Here is a 20,419-nt window from a genome sequence, read left to right on the forward strand (position 1 = left end):
TAAATAATTAATCAGTGTGTTTTCTATTATTGCTTGGATATGGAGTCAGTAGGAAGCCAGGTGGAGCGATCAGATCTTCACAGCATCCCCACTTCCTGTCCCCCACAGAACACTAGACTGTCTAGGTAGCATCTGCTGAGGAAAATAAAGCCCCTTTTCCTTCTCATGTAGAGAAGATGATTTGCATAATATCCCCCTCTGTAAGGTGAAAACAGAATAATAATTGGTTTGCCCTTTTCTCTCTGTGTGTTGTAAAACAGTTAGGAATTAATTTGAGGATAACTGTGCAATTAATTCTAAATGCTAAAGATGGTGTGGGGGCTTTGATTCAAAGGAGGGGAAAGGATACACAGACTGAGGTCATGAAACAAAGACTTTGTGTTTCTGTTGCTGCCAGAAAGTACTCTAACTGCATTTAAAGAGCGCATAGGGGGTCTTTGAATATTTCATTGACAAACAGGGGCAACATGCACACACACTTATCCCTCCACATTTACTATTCCACTTTAGTCCCTGCTACTATATATATATTCAGCTGTGTAGTTGGATATACTTGTCTTAATGATGAATAATAGTACTGCAGGGGGGGAAAAAAATGTTGCGTGAATACTAGAATTCATGAGGTTGTTTTAACCTTGTTACACAATGCTGTAAATTCCACATGTATCCCCATTATAGCTAATGAGCAGCACTGTAATCAGTACTGTTTTTATAGTGAGGGAACATGTTCTGGCTTCCTCAGACAGATGCCAATAACGGCCCCTGTGTGCACACCCTTGAAGGTCAACATCAAAAAGGGTAGTCTGACATGACAATAGACTTGGTTTGACATTAGAGTTAAGGGGATTTGACACATGCACAGATCTCGCTGAGCTTCCATTTAGGCCAGAAGTGTGATATCAGGACACAGTGTTACTGCTGTAGCAGTGGCCTGGACGTGTCTCCCTTCTGTAGCTTTTTTCTGTACCTATTAGAGGAGTAGCAGCTCCATTCCTGATACTTCCACAGCAGAAAAAAGAACATGCCTCGCCATGAGTCCCAATTACACCTAATGATAGCAAAAGGATGGAGCACATGCAGATTGTGCTGCAGTTCCTTTGTCATGCCAGGCACAAGGTGTGATCATTTATCACACTAGTCATATCCTGCACTCCTCCCTGAGCACAGACAATGGATCCCAGCACATCATCCATGCTGTTATTTGTGTTTAACTGCCAGGAAAAGGAAAATAAAAGCCCAGTTAGAAGGCATTGCAAGAACACGTTTGTATCCTGTAAGCAGTCGTGAGAGTCGGGGAGGAAATGCTGCCATCCTCTAGTCCTCAGAATAGATCTGTGCTGACAAAGGCACACAACCGGCCACCCTCACCCCTCGTGTTTAGATAATTTTGTTTGCAATCAATTTTGGCTTTGAAATGTAAATGAGATGACAGCGAGGTCTGCGTGTTACACGTTGCAGGGTGAGAGTGAGAGCTTAGTGTGAGATTTGAGCGGTGCCGTGTGAGCGTGTGCGCTGCGGCAGCAGAGAGGCGGCTCTGCGCTTGTCAGTGGCTTTCTCCTAATCCTGGCCTGATCTTTGTGTTTGATCCGCAGCGTGGTCCTGAGACAGCATGAGCAGCAGCTATTGCTGTAATTTAAAGTCAATATTGTACTCATGATCCCTCTCCCTGGGCTAACAGAACAGCCTCTCACCGCGATAGAAAAAGTCATCTCTGCTGCTTTAGAGGGAATCCTCAGCTTGAGCAGTTCACTTCTCTGTGATTCTCAAAAGAAACCTCGCATGTGGGTTGTGTTAGTTTGTGGAAAAGACAGAGCTGAGATTATAGCTGATGTTTTTCTATTTGCTAGCGTCCTACCACACCACTGACATTCTTTTTAACACAAACAATGCACTGAACTAAATCTCAAACCTTTCACATTTTAAAGCTTTACCATCTTGCATAATCAAGTGTGTGTTACTCTTTTAGAAGCATCTGTTTGCATGACTCCAAGAATCAGCTAACAAGCCTCCACTAACATCCACAAGCTTTCATGATTCATTCAGAAAGACTCGGAAAGATCTAAGATTAGCAATGGGGGTCTCATCCGCAAATCTTCTCCTTTGTTATTACACCGACCGAGAGCTAAGATATTTATCCTGTGTGAACAACGTGACATATATAAGGATGGCTCAAGGGCCCATTAAATCCATACATGTCATGATTTGCAATGTGTTGCACTAAAACTTTCAGCAAAACGCGTTGCTGACAAACATTTTGATAGAGGCTGCACAGAGCAGTAAATTTAAGAGCCAGGGTCAGTGAACTCTTTATAGATAGAGGTGAAATGTCAGAAATTGATTCCTTTAGTGGCTACAATTTGTTTTGATATAGTGAGCCTTTTGTTATGGAGCTATTGTACCATTTAGCATTTAGTGTCTTTTGGCAGTCTTTGTTAATTTTAGGTGTTGGGAGATTAATAACACTCATGTATGTTCATGTTTCATTGCACTGATTACAATTACCTGAGAGTGTGGCTTTAAACAGACCCCTGAAAATGTGTATGTTCCCATGCTGCAGATCTGGTAGGTGAAGAGTCCACCTGAAATATTTTTTTTCTGTTACTGCATCCTGACAAATTCATGTAAACATGAAGTATAATGGAAATAAATTCCTCATAAAATTACAAATGTATTCAGGTATTTTGGGCAAATACTAATCTCTATAAACACGTCTCCACATGAATATGCAGAGTGTGAAGGCAAGGGACAGGAATTTTGGTATTTCAGGTTTGCAGCTTGCTTTTACTTCTACAGGTTATTGCAAGTATTACTTGGTATTGTTGACCTACATTAACATTATAAAACACTGGGCCATAAAATTGAAGACATCAACAACCTAAGTATGATTTATTCAATTAGAGTCCACTTTACTCTGTGCAGGCACTTCTACTCTATGCTCATGTACAGATTTACTGAGGCTGTTTTCACTTTTAAGGCACACGCACACAAAGCTAAACTGGAGATAATTAAAAAAAATTTAATTCTTCCTCTCAATCAAATCAAAGATAATATTCTTAAAACATCTTTCTCTGAATTATCAGAGAAACTCCACTGCTCTTATACCTTGTAGACCTGAAAACACTATGAAAAAGTCAAAAACAATATAATCCTACACATTGATAAAAGTACTAGATAACATTTCGAGTTATATTCTATACAGCTGATGGCAGATAAATCCTAAAATATGCTAAACGTCCTGTTAGTGCTGTGACATAATTTTGCTTATATGAAAAATACCGTCACAGTCTTAAAGACTGCATAACCACAGGATGCCATATAAATAATGGAACCACCTAACGGGATGTGAATATCAAGCTCTTAATCAACAGTTGTCCTTGTATGTTGTCATGTATGACCTGAACTGTGCAGTGAACTATTGGGCTGTTCATCGGGGCTGTTTTGAAACCTCGAATTTGTGTAATTTATGTTGTTGTGGCATTTTCATTCCGTAATTACATACAGAAGCATCTTGAGTGAACAGTGCTGACACCCTTGGGTGCACCCATTCCTGGAAAATATCCTCGTATTCCCTATCTATTAAGAAACCTTATAGAGCTAATTATGAGTGCTAATGACTCCTGCGAATGGCTGCCCTCGCCAATCGCAACACTCTGTTTTAAGTGTTTGTGATTTTAGGTTTCCTCTGTTAAGCTCGTTACATGCAGTGAAACGAGAGGCTGTTATTTAACCGTATTCAGGGTTGTGAGCTTGTTACAGCAAATTATGCATTATGGCATTTTTAACACATGCTGTTTTATTGCACAGCAGCAGCCCAGCTATAGGATGATCATGGTACATAGATTTTCTTGCATTAGGATTTTAATGCCTTTGTTTTTGATGTTGTATCTTTAAGTACATTTTACATTTCTTTGCACTCCTTCTAGTGAGCCTCTTCATTATTGCTGTCTGTCTGCTTCTTTGTATGCGCCTTTGTATGGGTCTTGTCCACTTTATGCACAGGAGCAACCTTTAACTTTTTCCCAGCGACAGTTTAATGTAATCCTCAATTTTTTTTCCATCCATCACAAAATTATTTAAGTCAACATGAGGCTAAATCCAGCATAATGTCTATGAAAAGCAGCTGGAGTCAGCGCAGCACTTGGCATAATCCATATCTGTGTATGCAAACATACGCCAGTGGCCCACTTATAACTTAAATGACTAGTTTAGTTAACCTTACTGTTTAAGCGTAACATATTGTTATGACAGCAACAGAGCACTGCATAATTTCTATGGCATTAGCATCAGTCATCGGGCCGCCTGCTATAAATACACCTGACAGCACAACTGTTTCAGAGGTGTTCGTTGCAGGATAGCGCGCAGGACTCCAGAGGTGAGGTACTTTGATATTGCAGCTCATGAAATATTTGCTGACTTCTATCACCTATGGGACTACTGTTCTGATGGAGCCAATGATATGTGCCCCTATTAGTCTCTAAGGATTTTTCCTAGCCCACTTTCACCCGATCTGTGCCAATTAAGTAGCAGAATTATGTATATTAGTTGAAGTCACTTGTACTTCCATGCAAAGGGGTGCATATAGGGAAGGATGACAGAGGGATACTGTTGAATAATTAGAGTGAATTTTCACAGCCCTGGAAACTCAATCATACGCTGCCATATGCTAACTATTTTTAACCTATTCTTTCCTCCTCCCCTACCCTCTTTTTTTCATATATGCTGCTGCAGAAATGAAGAACATACTTAACTCTCTTTTCATACGGCTGCTGTTACTTTGCCAAAAGTAATTGTTCAAAAGGACTTTATGGAAACAAAGGGCGGAAACAGTCACTTCGAAAAAAGCTGCTTTCTAGCTGAAGTTGAAGGCATAACAGGTGCTTTCTTAAAATAAACTTGTTTTAATCTTTTTTCTCTTCTCATGCCTAATTTTCATTTCCCTTCATCGATGATAAACAAGTAAATGGATCCCAAAAGTTACGCATGAAAAAACCGTAATTGAGCTCCTCAGAGTTTCTCTAAACTCATTAAGTCATGCTTGACTTGCCATCCATACAATGCTCACAGCAATAGCTCCTCAGTCTTCTTTATGTTGCCGGGTGGTTTGTGGAAATATGGAGTGTCACAAGCAGACCTCTCCTCCTCACAGACACTTCCCACAGTCATCAGCATTCTAATGACTCACCACTGCCGTCCCAGGGTGTTTATTTTTAGAGATAGAGAGATTGATGAGATGCTCATATCATCCTTAACCACCAACTAATTAACTAATTAGGACATTCAAATGAAGACTTGCTCTGGATAATGCAGCGTGGCTTTGGCATGGGCAAACAGCACTTGATTCTAACTGCTTGACTCAGCCGAGGAGGGGTTCAGTGTCGTGGTTCACGTTTGCCTCGTTGGTGCCAAATAGTTCAGCCGCATTATTGATGTAGGCGGGTATCGATGAGACAAAATGATGCCGTATCGGGTGACCAAAGCAGCAGCCGTGACACCGACATTATCAACAGAGCATCTTTTATATTTATGTATTCATGCACTAATCAGAGCATGTGTTCCTCCTTACAGTTTCTCACGCAGGTGTTCATGAAGAGGGCTGTGTGTTGATCAATGAGGTGTCATCCAAACCCGACCAAACCGATGCACCACTTTCACTGTCTGAGGCGTACTCGTATTTGTCCAAGATTTCCAATGATTTTCAATCAGGCTCCACTTAGGCTGACTTTGAACTTTGAACTCTTGCTTGCTCAGGACTCTGAAGCTTACCGAGGCAAATATCTCACTGTCTGTATTCTAATGAGTTTTTTACCATTGACTCGTTCACCCTTTCGCCTTGTTCTCACCACGATTAGATCCTCTGTGGTCAGATCTCTATCATTATCCATCTATTCACACTGATTGCTCACCCACCAGGTGTAATGTGTCAGCATTTTGTGGACTTTAATTGGAAGAAGATATAGATGATGGCTTATAGCTGTTGTAAGTCAGTTCCTTGAAAAGGCTAACATGTAGTGGAGCCATGAGACATCTGATCAGCCCTGTAGTCTCCTGATTATGATTGATATGATGCATCCCATTCTCGGCTCACTTTAAAAAATAGAAACAGAAAAAGCTTTTGACACCAGCGTTTGAGGGTTTAATCCCACATGTCTCCATTTTAAAGGTTAATAATCCTTTTAATTAAAGGATAAGCCTGTATTGAACACAAAATGTAATCACCAAAGGATTACAGAGAGAGATGAATATAGCCGTAGCAATTAGTCCAATAATTAAGGCTTTAGTGCCGGACAGAGACGAGAGAGTGCTGGTGATGTGTCATAAAATTCATAGAGTTGTTAGGGCGCTGTGAATGCGTTTGGTTGCAGCTTTACAGCAGCATGCCTGCATGTGCACTCGGGGTGGTGGTGAAACATGGCGTCCCAGTGGATGGAGCTGCAACAGCTGTTCTTGCCTGAGCCTGGTGTTTCGCACAATATGATCGCTCCATCAGCGAGCCCGCTCTCCTAACTGCCGCATCTGCATTCATCAAACACACTTATCAATAAAGAGGACCGTGCAACAATAAATGATCTCTGAGAGGAAACAAAGTAGCCAGGGTGGAAAAAAATGTCAGGCGCTCATTTTAATCACTGATGTTGTTAATCAATAAAGCAGCTTCATATCTTTTAATTAAAGTTTTATTCCCAGCAAATGTTTGCCGACTCTGCCTGCATGTCTTTTGGGGGTTTTTTTTCTCCTTCATTAATGGAACCAGTTGGGACTGGAGAATGGAGGTGGCAGCTGCTGATGACCAGTCACGATGGGGCACTTGTGTTTGTAATTGCATTTTGTCACCTACAGAGGGTGTTAAGAATCCTTGTTAAAAGCTGGGGGAAAATCTCACAGTAACAATTATTGTAGAGCAAATTACCAGGTAGGCAATATCTAAGCTGTCAGGAAAGGTTAGGAGAAATGAGAGGAAGAAGATGGACTATTCAGACATTCATCATGGCCATAGTTGCCACTTCCAAATTGAAAATTGGACGGAATGCATCCTCCATTTTCTCAAAATCTGAATGAGTTAGTTCTGATTATTGCTGTGATTGACAGAAAGGCCTGGATAAATAAATAGGATGGTAATTCATTTCTGTGCTTGTGTCTTAGATCCTTTCCCAGACATCACCTCTCACTGTTTTGGCATTTACATTAATGATTCAGCCAGGATCAGACAGCCCACACGGACATGTATGTGAGCAGGAACATGATAGATGCACATGAACATGTATTAATGGATCTAATCTGGCCTTGGATGGTTTGGGGAGGATTTCTTCATTGGCACTAGCTGCACTGGTACCATTGCAAGGTGTTGCCATGTGAGATTTCCCCTCTACCATCTGTCTCTTTCAACTCTGTATATTACATTTACACCACATGCTTGGAAATGTAGCTTCCTGGTTTTAATGGGAATGTGAGGGAACCGTAAAATAAATATTCTCCTTCCTCTGGCACGCAGGGTGTTGCCGGAGCCAAGAGCATCGTCTGTGTTCATTTGCAACAGCACTGTCCTTTGAATTCTATTTATGGCGAGCTATAAATTGAATTATTGAAAAGCTATTGTTTGTTGCATGAAATCAGCGAAGCAGTAAAGGGGTTAAAGTCAAAGAGTTATAAAAACAATAAGCAAGGGCGTGAAAAAAATCGACTCCAATCAGGACTGGGTCAATATTTAGACCCTCACCATATCACGGGATTTAATAGGACATGCTCCATGTGTATTTATAGATTGCAGACATCTGCTGAAAATGGGAAAAGGTTTAGGCAGTATTGATTCAGATTTTTTGTTTTGTTTTATTCAGTAGCACATACAGTATGTAGCTTAGTTTTGGGGAGGGGTACGTTTTGGGACATGATCTAGTTTGGTGGAAAAAGTAGGCCTGACTTAGAGGAAAAACTTATAAAAAAAAAAGAAATCCTGTGGGTACCGAGGACAGGCTGAGTTTTACCTGCTGTACGTCAGCCTGAAGTTTAAGATCATTTTTTTATTCTTGTAGTTTAGGTGCACAGTATTGTGGTAGTGCACTGAATCAGCTGTCTGTTTGATCTGTAACTGATCTAATAATCAAGAAAGGCCAATCATTCCATCATTCAGTATTTCCAGCTTGAGGACTGTTATTGAGATGCAACAGGAACATGTAAAGATGCTGATTTTAGGCTTTTTGTACCATGGTCTGAAATTTTATGAGCCAGACAGTTAATTGATTTATCCAGAAAATAATCAGCAGTAGATTAACTAATAAATAAAGACCTCTCAAGCGCCATATTCCTGCTAAAATGATCTCGTAAAGACCTCCTCTTTCAGCTCTTAGCCATTTGCAAGCTGTGGCCATTGTTGATTCAAGGTGAGACCTGATATTATTGCCTTATAGGCTTGTGTTTTTATTGTTGTTATTTTCAAGAATGGGCCCATTTTGTCATTTAATTGAGGCTCATGGGCTCGGCTGCGAAACGGCGCACAGGGGAATAAGACGTCAAGCGGCTGAATTTCCACAGCCATTAACTGTTCCACACTCAATTAGAATGCATAGGATCCTGACATTTCATAACTTATGGGTCTCCAGGCTGATATAACCCCCCGCTATAAAGGAAGCAACATTGTGAAGACACCGAGCCAGATACTTACATCCTCTCTGAGGTTTTAACCAATTGCTTTGTGAATTTTTGCAGTGTAAAAAAAAATCATGGTTGGTTAAGAGCAATGCATGATGTGATTTAAAAAAAAAAACCATTCCAGGGGCTCCGTGTTGCAGCTGCTGTTTCTGTGTAGGTGTGGCGTAAAAATATTGTGCTGTTTTGCTCAGAAGAAGCCAGATACTGCTGTTTATATGCTACATCATCTCAAACTATCAATTAGATCCAGTTTCATGGCAACATTCCCCTCTTTCCTTATCTATTAAATCACACTGCATACCAGAAATAACAAGAACGGAGGATACACGTATGACACTGTTGTAATGCAGCATAAATATGAAATATGAACGGCAGCAAATTGAGCCACTTAATAAAAACTAGGATTTTTTATGCTATGAGCCATCTCGGGGAAGGTGATCCTGACAATCAGAATTATGATGAAAGAAATGTAGTTTGATTGCTGTTTAATTTTCTTTGGTGATCTCTCGCCGCCGCTATAGCTCAGGTTGAAAACAGACAGGTTGTATTTGCCAGGTAATTAATAACAGTCCGCTGAGGCAAGATTCAGCTATTATTTCTAATATGGTGTGCGATTGTAAAAAGTACCTTTTCCAACGGTACGATTGCATTCATTTATATCTTGTTATATTGTAAATGCTTTTCCAGAGCTCTAATTTATACAAAGTGAAGGCAAAATTTCACCAGAACCATCAGTAATCGAATTTAAAGGGAGGCTGCAGCTATCTGAAGGGTTACCAATTAATTCAAATTGATTGCCTATAATAATTTAGTCTATTACAGAGCAGCATTAAGCTTTCATTACATGGGCCGTGACTGTTCCTCCTTTGCGTTTTTCAACTTATTTTTCATCAAACAGGTCTGACCCTTAATAACTCAAATCATGAATACCTTTATGTAATGTAGAGGTGATGAGTTTTAAGAGAGTTACTGCGAACATAAAGTACTGAGCATGGCTAGGACGAGAGCAGAGAAATTGAAGCCAGAGGTTGGGCAATAGATCACACTTTCTTTGGGCTCTCCGTTGGTGGCAAACCAATAAAGTTAAAATAGGTGAGGCCCTCTGCCATGAACAACAAAGCACCATCAGCAGTGCCTCCAAGACGGAGCCTTCTATAGGTCACCGCTGCTGTGACTCTCGACAAAATGACAGATTAACGACAACAGGTTGAGCCCCGTACTTTCGGCCGCCCACAATCTCAATTATGTCTGTCTTAATGTACACTGAACAGCCACAATCGCAGGGCCATGGACAGGGTAAACACACTTGCAGGAAGCAGACTAGTGACAGGATAATAAAGTGCCATGATTGATTCAGCTTGCTGTGTGCCACATCGGTTTATTGTGTGGGAGGAGTGGTACCAGATTGTGTGGGGTTCTGTGATGAGCTATCTGTTGTCTGGGGCTCTGAGCTGGGATTCTATGTAAATGTAAAGATCAAGCTCCTTATAGCTGCTGTGTAGTGTTTTGTATTGTTTTCAACTAGTCTTTAAATAGCTGTTGTATATTATCAGTGTTTATGGTAAGAGTCAGATCTAGTATTGGAAAATTAGGAAGAGCCGAGAACTAGTGAATTATAATAAAATAGCTAAAATTCATAAATGCGCTTCCACCAATGTATTAGGATATTTTACTTAGTCATGTTTAGGCTAACCCCCCTCCTTTTTTTTTTAGATCTCCATAATATCTTTTCATAGTGCAACAATGTAACATGTTTTCAAAAGGGTTTTAAAAATCTGTTACCTAGTTAATATGTGGCCAGGAGCAACTGTTTGGCTGTGCACGTACACTGGAAAAAGAGTTAATGCATATTAATGAGGCCTATAAAAGCAACTAATTGAGCATTCCGGATCTTGCTGAGTTGGGCATCTGTGAGTGACATTGTGCAGCACCAGGACCTACACCAGACTGCCCTTTATTAGCTCTCTGAACTGGGATGTAGGTCAGGCCATTAAAAGCAGGAAGGGCTCTTTCAGTAAATATTGCTGTGACAGCCTCATACTTGACACCACAGTATGTGAGCACTGTGCGGGCGGCGTTTGCAGCAGCCGCACGGTAAATACCTCTAAGTAAGGAGACGTTGTCGAATGAATTGCCGCACCAAAAAGTTGATCCTAGTTTAAAGCAATTTAATTGAGCACAATAAAAAGCAGCCATATGCCTCCCATAAAAATCAACAGCGTTCCGTGTCAGTGCTAAGTAAACACGCCTGGAATTTCAGTTTATGCCGAACATATTATAAGTCTCATATCCACTAATTTTGCTGATGATTGAAACAAAACTCCCATCCACTTATTGTTTAGTCATTTGGAGGTAATATTCACATTAGTTAAAGGGCTGCTTGTCAGTTGCATATCATAAACCCATCATTATTTTAAAATAGAGACTTGTTTTGTTCATGAGGAGTACAAAGCTTTGTCAAAGCATCGCCACACTCAGGTAAAGACACATTTAGCAGTTAAATGCACTTTAAATCAACACCCAGCCATTAAATTTCAGAGTGATGACTGAAATAAACCGAGCTAGACAGAACACTACACTAAATCACCGTCTAAAACTATAAGTAGTAGGGCAGTAATATCTCAATAGGGGGCAGCACACTGTCATTACAGATTGGCCTTTAAATCATATTTAATTGCTCTTTTGTGTAGTAGACTGAAACTGCAGTTTTCCTCGAGCTTGAAATACACCTTTCTTATAATCTACTATACAGTGTGCACCATATAGTGTCTGTCTATCAAATTCATTCTCCATATGCCATCCTTAACAACCTTCTGTCTGCTCACGTGCATATCTGTGTTGGTTGTTGTAATAAAAACAGACGGCAGCACATCCAGTCATGGACCACACTGTGAGGTCAAGCAGATTCCTCCAACGCCATCGCCTTCGTTTCTTTTCCTGTCATCAGCTTTGGCTGGTTTTTACTAAAGTGTCATAAGCCATTTGATTGTAAATCTTAGTGACCTTGAAGTCACTACAGAAAGCAGAGATCCGTAAACCAATCATCGCACGGCTGCCCCTGTCAGCCACGCTCCTGTTCACGCAGTCGCTGACTGAATTTCCTGATGTTAAACAGAGAGAGGAAAGGGGATTAAAGCTCGGTTCAAGCTGGTGTTTTGTGAAAAACAAAATGTCAGTTTTTAAACTTTATTTAAAATCCAGCCAATATTGGCCAATAGAGTACTTCTGCTAAGGAATAATTTAATAAAATCACCCTGTTCACTGGAATGCTCGTAAGAACAGGGCATGCAGTGGATGCAGGGGTGTTACAGACTTAGCTAAAAAGTCAGGATGAAGACTAATGATACTGCAGCCTTCAGCATTTCCCAGACCACGTCCAACTGCTCTGCTCAGCAGCAGCGCAAACATGAGTGTTATTATGGATTCGCAGAAAAATTGATTTCTGTGAATGTCCTTTAAATCTTTTCGAGATAAAGAATGCTTGCTTCATTTCTGTGGGATGATTTTCAGCTGTATCAGGAAACTGCCTGCATACTCCAGCTCTGGATTATTGGAGCCGCTGCTTGAAGGCTGTCTGTACTCTCGCTGAATATGATTCTCAGAATCTTTCCACACGAGTTAAAGAACTGCTAAAATTTTTCACAACCTGCGGCTCTGCAGAGCTGTGACCTGGATTCAGTCGCCACCTGATTTCACACCTGTTCTCCAGTTTGCTTAGGGACTAAAACTGCAAGTGTTATGATAGCGTATGATCATCAGTGCTGTAATTACCAAGTGTGCCACCCACGAGAAATGGAGCAGTCACATTTTTTAGCTTTGCTGGGCTTGGAAATTTTTTCTCGTGAACATATAATGATTAATAAACTGAGACCACTTTTCCTGCTACATATTGGCTCTTAGCATTCGAAAATGTGAAAGTGGTTTGATAATTATAGACCAAACTGCATGAATACATTTAGCCAGAATAGTTTCTTTCACTCAGGATTTTTTTCATTTGTGAAGCAAAACTACAAGCACCAGAGCTACCTAATTTTGTGTTAGTACTAGAAAAAAACTGAAGTTATAGGCACTTATTTCTTTAAGGACTTTGTGTTTATATTTCTTTGAATTCGAATAATATTTTAGCAAAAATGATTGGTTTATGTGCCTAAATTGTTTTGTTGCTATATCAACTCTTGTTTGTTCTGTTCTGATTCTCGGGACAAGCATTTGTATGATGTTGTGAGAGTGCAGTAGGGATGGGATACAATATCACTTGTCGATTCTCTTATCTATTGTTATTGGGTCGTCATTGGCTTTGTTTTGAGAGTCACCACCATTGCTAAGCAGCATTCATGCAAATTAAATGCACGTTGGAGGTGAAATGTTTCTGCATATTTGTTGAGGTATTTCCCTTCTTTGTTTTGTTGGAGTATTGTGGTCGTTATTCAAAAAGTCATTGTTACACAGAACCCTTTTCTTAAAAGCAAAGCAATGAAAAAGTAATTTGTTATACTACTCGTTACATTACTTTAATGTTACTCTGTAAAATGTTCTGAAACACAGTCATAATCATAGTCACCATTTAACAATATAAACTTGAGGCTAGAACCCCAAACCAACACAAATCCCTAATGGGGACACACTTAGCTAAGATCTTTCTCTTAGTAGAAAACAAAGTTGACCACACAAAGCAAAGATGAACCCCAGCACAAAAAAGCAATTTCCATAGTAATTCTACTTTAGAAATGTGAACAGGTAGAAAGGAAGGCTGCAGCCTGACTGCTCATCTGCTTGTCACCTGTTGAAGTTAAGGATCTGGCTGCTGGATTCACTCAGCTTTTACTCTTGGTTCTTGGCTAGCTTAGCGTTAGCATGCTGTCTTGGCAGATGCTTGTAAAGAACCGAAGTTTCGTTAGCACCCATAATGCAGTTGTTTCTGTCCTTGATGCAGTTTTCCACTTCCATTCTTCTCGTCCTTTTGTGCAATAAAATAAATGTCCATATCCACGCTCTAGACTCCATCACTATTTTCCTCCTCTGACACACAAACTGTAATCAGCTGATAATACTGCAAGTGCAAGAAATGATTAGCAGGATCAATAGGTAGGCAGACTAATGATTCCAAGGAATTGGACTACTAGGAACCGGTTCTTGATTCCCATCCCTAGAGCGTAGGCTATGTTGGTTGCGGCTTTTACACATATAAACACACAGAGATAAGAAGGAACCAGCCCAAGGAGAGATTTGTAGATAAAAGTCAACCAGTGGGAAAGTCTATGGATGTACAGAGATGACCATTTAGCAACAGCATACAGAGAACAGTTTCCACAGCTAGCAATAAAACGTGAAGCACAAGGATAGACAGCATCCAACCTTTATAAGTACTGGCCAGGTGCATTCATAAAAAGCAGATCACCATAAGCCAATACAGGTTAGAAAAATTGAGAGGTGCATAACTGCACATGCACAGTTGCGCCATGTGACAGGGGTGTACGGTGAGCATAAAAACACGGCTGCATCTGTCACCCACTTTGCAACCCACCAAGCCCCCCAGCTCCTCATTTCATGCTGTATTTGATTTCATTAAAACCTGCCCTGTTCAGTACTCGAGAACCTTGCTGCTAACTATTAATTGGCACAGAAAGAATAAAACAGGCTTATCAGACTGATGTGTTGATGAACACATAGGGCTATATACTTGGTTCCCTTTAATTTACATTTTGGCTACACAAACAAATAAAAATACTGAATGAATTATTCTCAGATAGCTAACTGGTACAATCACAGTCTCAGCATAAAAACCGAAAACATTGAGAAATGTACTATTGCTTTTTTCCATCATTAAAGGTCTGCAGATTGCTTGTTTTAACCCACTTCCAGTTTAAAACAAGCATATATTTGTAAGCTTAAAGCAGACAAGTAAGTAATAAGTTAAGAAACTCTTTGTTAGATTGAACATGTGTTTATGTGATCTAAACCATTCAACAAGTGTTCCCATCCTACAATTTACTGCTTTTTTCTCTCCACAGACAGATTTTAAAAGGTTTACATATGAGTAAAAACACCAGGAGCAGAACACAAGTGAACTGTAGCCCTGCAGGCTGTGTTTCCCTGTTCTTGACAAAGAAAGGAGCCTCAGTAGTTTAGTGCAGGATCCAGCGATAGAGATTAGCATGGAGCCATCAGCAGCGCTGCAGTCCCTCCCTACCTTGCTTCTGCTGTCAGACCGCCTCCTCCCTGCTTGTCAGAAGCTCCGACGAGGAGCTGTAAAAACCTTTTCCCCTCTCCTTAACAACTGCAAAACAACACGCACACACCCCGGCTGAGGTGCCTGCTTTTCTGAGGCCTCTGACAGGACGTGCTGCAGGCACAAATTGTAATTCATAAAGGTTAAGGGGGTCAATGCCTTTTATTACCAGTCTGAGTGCATCCAGCTTGATGGGGCGGGCATGCAAATGGAATGTCTCAGAGTGTTCTATGCAAGAACTCAGACAGCGAGTGCGTGCGTGCCTCTGAATGGGAGGAAGTAAAAGGTGGGTAAAGGGTGTCGGGGGGAGGGGGGTGGGATCGGCTGCTCTCTCCACCCTCCACAGCCATGTAGGACCACACAGCCGCTGCCCGGTTAATTAGACAGTATGACATTGACCTCAGGTAGTTAACGGCCACTTTGATGTGTGCCGTCTTGCAATTAATATATTGTAAATCTTCGTGTTTTATCATACGGTTAGCTCTGACCTATAAGTTGCTGCGCAGCACTTGGACATAAAGTGTGTTCTGTCATTCTACATTGTGCATTAACACAATTCAGTTGCAACGGGGTAAATTGAATCTGTCAGATGGTAATTTTGCCAAGAAAGCTCTCTATTCATGCAGGGCAGCTGTGGCTACAATGTAGCTTGCCATCGCCAGTGTGTGAATGTGTGTGTGAATGGGTGAATGACTGAATGTAGTGTAAAGCGCTTTGGGGTCCTATGGACTAGAAAAGCGCTATACAAATGCAGGCCATTTACCTATTTGTCTTTTGTGCAAGAGCTCTAGTCCAAACCAGACATAGAATCAGAAAAATATATAAAAAGTATTTTACCCACAGGAGTGTTGCTATGTCACAATTAATGACTAATTCACTAGGAAATTTATAACAGTGTCACTGTGGAATGGGTTGGTGTCTCTCCTCTTTTGTGCTGTTACCATGACCCCAGCAACAAAGGCTCTGATCACATCAGACCCTATTGCTCCCTCTGCTGGACCTCAATGAGAATGACCTTGTTCTTCGTTAGAAAATCTGTACATGTTTCAGGCTGTACTCACCATACAATGGTTCAATAACAAGATAACAAGTTTGTAATTTGAGATATTGCCAATCAGTGTGCAGGTTGGAGACAGCGGCAATGAGAAAAAGACAGGAGGGCAAGTTGGAGGTGTTAGAGTTAAAGATATTAGCATTTACATTGGGATTGACCAACATGGAAAAAAATTAGAAATTAGTATATCAGAGGAAAAGCTCAGGTTGAGCAGTTACGAGACAAAGTTAGAGAGGAGAGGGGGAAATGATGTGCAGAGGAGGGATAGTGGATACTTTGTACAAAGGGTGTTGAAGATGAAGCTGCTAGGCAGGAGAACAAGAGGAAGACCACAGAGAAGGTTTAGAGATGTAATGAAGGAGGACATGCAGAAGGAGATTGGTGTGACAGGTGGATGATGCTGGGGATAGAGTGAGGTGTGGCAGATCCACTGTGGCGACATAGATGCTTGGCTCTGGTCTGTAATGCAAGCTTCCAAACACCTTTCACTTCTGCAATGTAAAGTTCAAATAAACATAGGTCACAGATTCTGATCAAATACAAAGATATAAAGATATAAAATAGAACAGAATGGAACATTTAAGAACAGAATATCATTAAAAAGAAGTGCATACAACAGTATAGAACAGAACAAAATAAAACTGAATGGGTTAGAATAAACAGCAGTACAATTGTAGATCTGAAGGGAATAGTACATAACAGAATAAAACGAATTATACCAGAACAGAGTCAACACAATACAATAGAATGGAGTAGCATGCAGCTGTTATGTGTTTCTCAATGCATAAAATCTATCACTGTCTTCCTCTGTGTTTCTGGTACATATATGATCTACTGACTGATCCCACTCAATGGTTATGAGGTCAGAAATCTGTGGTTTCATGTTCATTGTAAAACTGAAAAGATCATATCTGAGGAGCCAGTGGGACTTTCCTTCCTTTAAGCCAGCTTGCAGCAAAGGCATGCTCCCCATGCTCATTACCTTTCCATCACAGACCAGCTGCTGTGGAGTCATTCATCACGATTACAAATCTGCCTGGTGCTGGTAGCCTGCAGCTCCAACATCAGCCTGTGAGGAGCATAGATAGGCCCTAGTCATCAGTCCCCCTGGACAGAGTGTTAAATTCACACCACAACAGGTGATAGAGGTGGACAGCAGCGGGCAGGTTTTGTTATGAGAGAAAAACTAATGCTGAAATGTGGGGTTGAATTCTACCTCTACCTGAAAAATGGTCTCACAGTGTTGGCCGTGTTAAATTCAAATATATTACTCGAGAGAAAGAGAAACTAATCATGTATCTGCACTTAAAAAAAAATCACTCATTTTCACAGCAGGACTGAGGATGTGTGTGGGTACACATAAATATTTAAGAGTGGATAAATTGATGTTAAGTATCCCTACTCAAAAACTTAGCATTGCCACTTAATTATTTGAGTTAATTAGTTACATGATTTTGTTCAGTAATGAAATACATCCTTCTTCTAAACCTGTTTAAAAAATATAGAAAAGTATCAAGTAATGCTTCAGACTCAGTGATTGGTGATAAGAAAGAATTGGAAAAGCAGATAAATGTAATTGGGGTTTTTTTTTTTACTTTAAAAAAACCTGATTTCTTAACATTGGATGTAGTAGAACTGGCCATTTCCAATAGTATAAAACATTTTTAAATGTCCATCTGAACTTTTTTTCTCACATTAAAATTTAAAAAAACGTACTTAAAACATTTATTGATAAAGTTTCTTCCCGGCTGATTTTCAATAAAGTTTAATTGAAACGACCTGCCCAGTCACCATCCGGGCATCTTACGAACACCCCATCGCGCATGCGCACTCTTCCACTGTGGTTCGACCTCTGCAGTCGGTAAGTGTGTAATGGCAGTTTGAATGAGAAACGTATCTTTATAAATCCCTTTTCATCCTCTCTTTAAGCTTCGCATTGCAGTGGGCAAGTGAGGATAACATACAGAACGGATGTGAATGCACTTATGAATGCTGTTATTTTCTCTACTGGGCATTTTTACACCCGTTTGACCTTAATTCTCTCCGATCTTCCCTCCATAGAGAAACCCGGGATTCAACCAGATTTGACCGAACCGGTTAAAACTACCTAAACTAGAAAATGTACGCCTGCGCTAAGTTCGTCTCCACGCCGGCTGTGGTGAGTTTCTCCTCGTCTGTGTGTTTCTTTGAGTCGGACTTCTCTTAATGTCGCAAATAAAGCCGGTGGGCCTCTGGTTGAACTTGACTGCAGCTTTCCTGCAAGGGTATCAGACTAGGCCGGGAGCTTAGCCGGCTAATGCTAAACCAGTAATTCACATTCCTTTTTAATGGCAGCAGAATGGGTGCAATGTTCATGAAATTTACGCATGCGATTTTTAAAATTGTTAATAATAATGCATCTATAATCCTGCGTTAGCCTTTAGCACGTAGCTCCCATTATGGCCGCTAGCTAAGGTCATTTAGGCCTTCTATTAGCAGAACAAGGCGCAGAGTGCACAAGACCTCGCACTTTGCAAACAATACAGAAATGGTTACATTTTCCGTTTGGGCTGCCAGCTTGCACGTACATATATCCTGGAGTGTCTTTATCCAAGGTCATGATACTGGTTTTGGAGGCTAACCAGTTTGAATGACAACACAAATGGGTGTTAGCTAACTTGCACTGGATTTTTATTGTAATATGCCAACATCATTGCTCAACAGTAAACTTTTAATACTACTTGCAGTCATCACTAAGCGCCACAGGTCACACATTGCAATGAATTACACTGTGACATTCAAGGAGTCATCCACCTTCAAACATATCCACAAATGGGGAATAGTTGCCACTGTTAAAGCACATGTGTTGTGTGATACTGAGCATACATTCATGTAAATTGTTTATCTGGACTCATTATTCGTGTTTTTGGTGTTGTTGTTGCAGGTCCGTGCTGGTTCCCGGGTTCTTTACCGACCTCTGTCTGCCTCTGTGCTGTCCAGGCCTGATGTCAAATCAGAGGTAAGAAGAAATGCAGGCTTTCTGCAACTTCTACAGCCCTTCTTAACAGTGCAGTGTTGGAAATTATTACCTAAATTACCACTGTCAATTTTGTATAGCACATTTCATAATACGTAAACTCCGTGTGCTTACCATAAAAGATAAAGACCAGCTATGCAAGTCTGCAGTGTCTGAAAGCAACAGATCAAAGTTTTAAAAGAAATAAAATACAAGTTAAAACACACATGCAATAAATAGTTCAACCTTTATGTGTGGATTTCTGCTCTGTAGTTTATCTTTACGTTTAAAACTTGCCAGTAAAATGACAATTTTTTTGATTAATGGTGTGACAGAACTGCTTAAAATTTCCCTAAATTTCAGACTGTGCCTCCTATATTACTCCTGTCATCTGTTGCCACACTGTTTTAAATGTCAGCTGATGTTTACATTGAGGCGGGCAGCGAAAGGACAGTGTTTACAGTGCCTCTTCTCTTGTTACAGAGCAGTGTTGCTCTGCTGCCTCAGAGCCCCCTGAGCCAGGCTACACTGAGAGGCTTCCAGACAAGCGCTATCAGCAGGGACATTGACACTGCCGCCAAGTTCATTGGTGCTGGAGCCGCCACAGTCGGAGTAGCTGGATCTGGTGCTGGAATTGGGACAGTGTTTGGTAGTCTCATCATTGGCTATGCTAGGTTTGTTTTAATTTTAGTGTCTTTATTCTTCACTATAACGCTAATTGATTCCTTGTGTGTTCTGTAAATGTGCTGATATCTTATTTTCTTCCTTTCTTTGCAGGAACCCATCTCTGAAGCAGCAGCTGTTTTCATACGCTATCCTGGGATTCGCCCTGTCTGAAGCCATGGGACTGTTCTGTTTGATGGTGGCTTTCCTTATCCTGTTCGCTATGTAAAACTCTGCTGTCAGACAAAATTTTCATTACAGATGTGACTACATATTTTATTGTGGCTACCAAAATTGTTCCGTGTTGGTGTCATGGGAAATGTACATTTTCAAGTCTTTTAGACACTGTCAAAAAAGCCAAGACATGTATTGTACAAATGTAAGAAATTACGTGATTAAAATACATGTGTTTGACTATTTAACAATGGCAGTAACTTTTATGTCTGGATTATAAATGCTAACACAACAGAAAGCACTTGGCCTTCATGAATGTCATCTTTTCTGTGAAGCAGGTGCTTAGACTTGCCATTACTCAGCCTTGTTTTCATAGACTATAACATGCAAGCTTTTTGGGGTCCACCTTAATGACTTTTTGGTTCAGCTGCACTTAAGTAATATTGTATTCAGACAGCAAGTGAGTGCTTGCTTTTGTAAATGCCACTGAATAAATCTAGCTGATTTTAATTGAGCTAAGTAATGGGTTTTGAATTTTTTGACTTGTGATGAAAGCCCCCGGTTTCAAAAGCTGACAGATTGTAGTCATTACACCTTTATTGTTGGCTGCTTTCACTGGCTGAGCTTAAATTTGAAGAGGTAAAATCAGTCTTAAAAAATG

At 40.5% G+C, this 20,419-nt stretch overlaps 1 protein-coding gene across 3 annotated transcripts; it reads left to right on the forward strand.

The window, feature by feature from the left end:
• The first annotated feature begins 17,682 nt into the window (after positions 1-17,682).
• On the forward strand, positions 17,683-20,272 carry atp5mc3a (ATP synthase membrane subunit c locus 3a). 3 transcript variants are annotated; one of them, XM_004557754.4, is made up of 5 exons: positions 17,683-17,787; positions 17,988-18,084; positions 18,850-18,924; positions 19,405-19,595; positions 19,699-20,272. In XM_004557754.4, the coding sequence occupies exons 2-5, from the start codon at positions 18,046-18,048 to the stop codon at positions 19,811-19,813; spliced, it is 420 nt and encodes a 139-aa protein (XP_004557811.1). In that variant the 5' UTR covers positions 17,683-17,787; positions 17,988-18,045; the 3' UTR covers positions 19,814-20,272. The 3 variants fall into 3 exon arrangements, with proteins under 3 accessions (XP_004557811.1, XP_004557813.1, XP_004557812.1); XM_004557756.6 differs by lacking the exon at positions 17,683-17,787 and adding an exon at positions 17,854-17,875; XM_004557755.6 differs by lacking the exon at positions 17,683-17,787 and adding an exon at positions 17,878-17,899.
• The last annotated feature ends 147 nt before the right edge of the window (positions 20,273-20,419 follow it).

Source organism: Maylandia zebra, linkage group LG16, assembly GCF_041146795.1.
Source record: "Maylandia zebra isolate NMK-2024a linkage group LG16, Mzebra_GT3a, whole genome shotgun sequence".
NCBI classification, from domain to species: domain Eukaryota; kingdom Metazoa; phylum Chordata; class Actinopteri; order Cichliformes; family Cichlidae; genus Maylandia; species Maylandia zebra.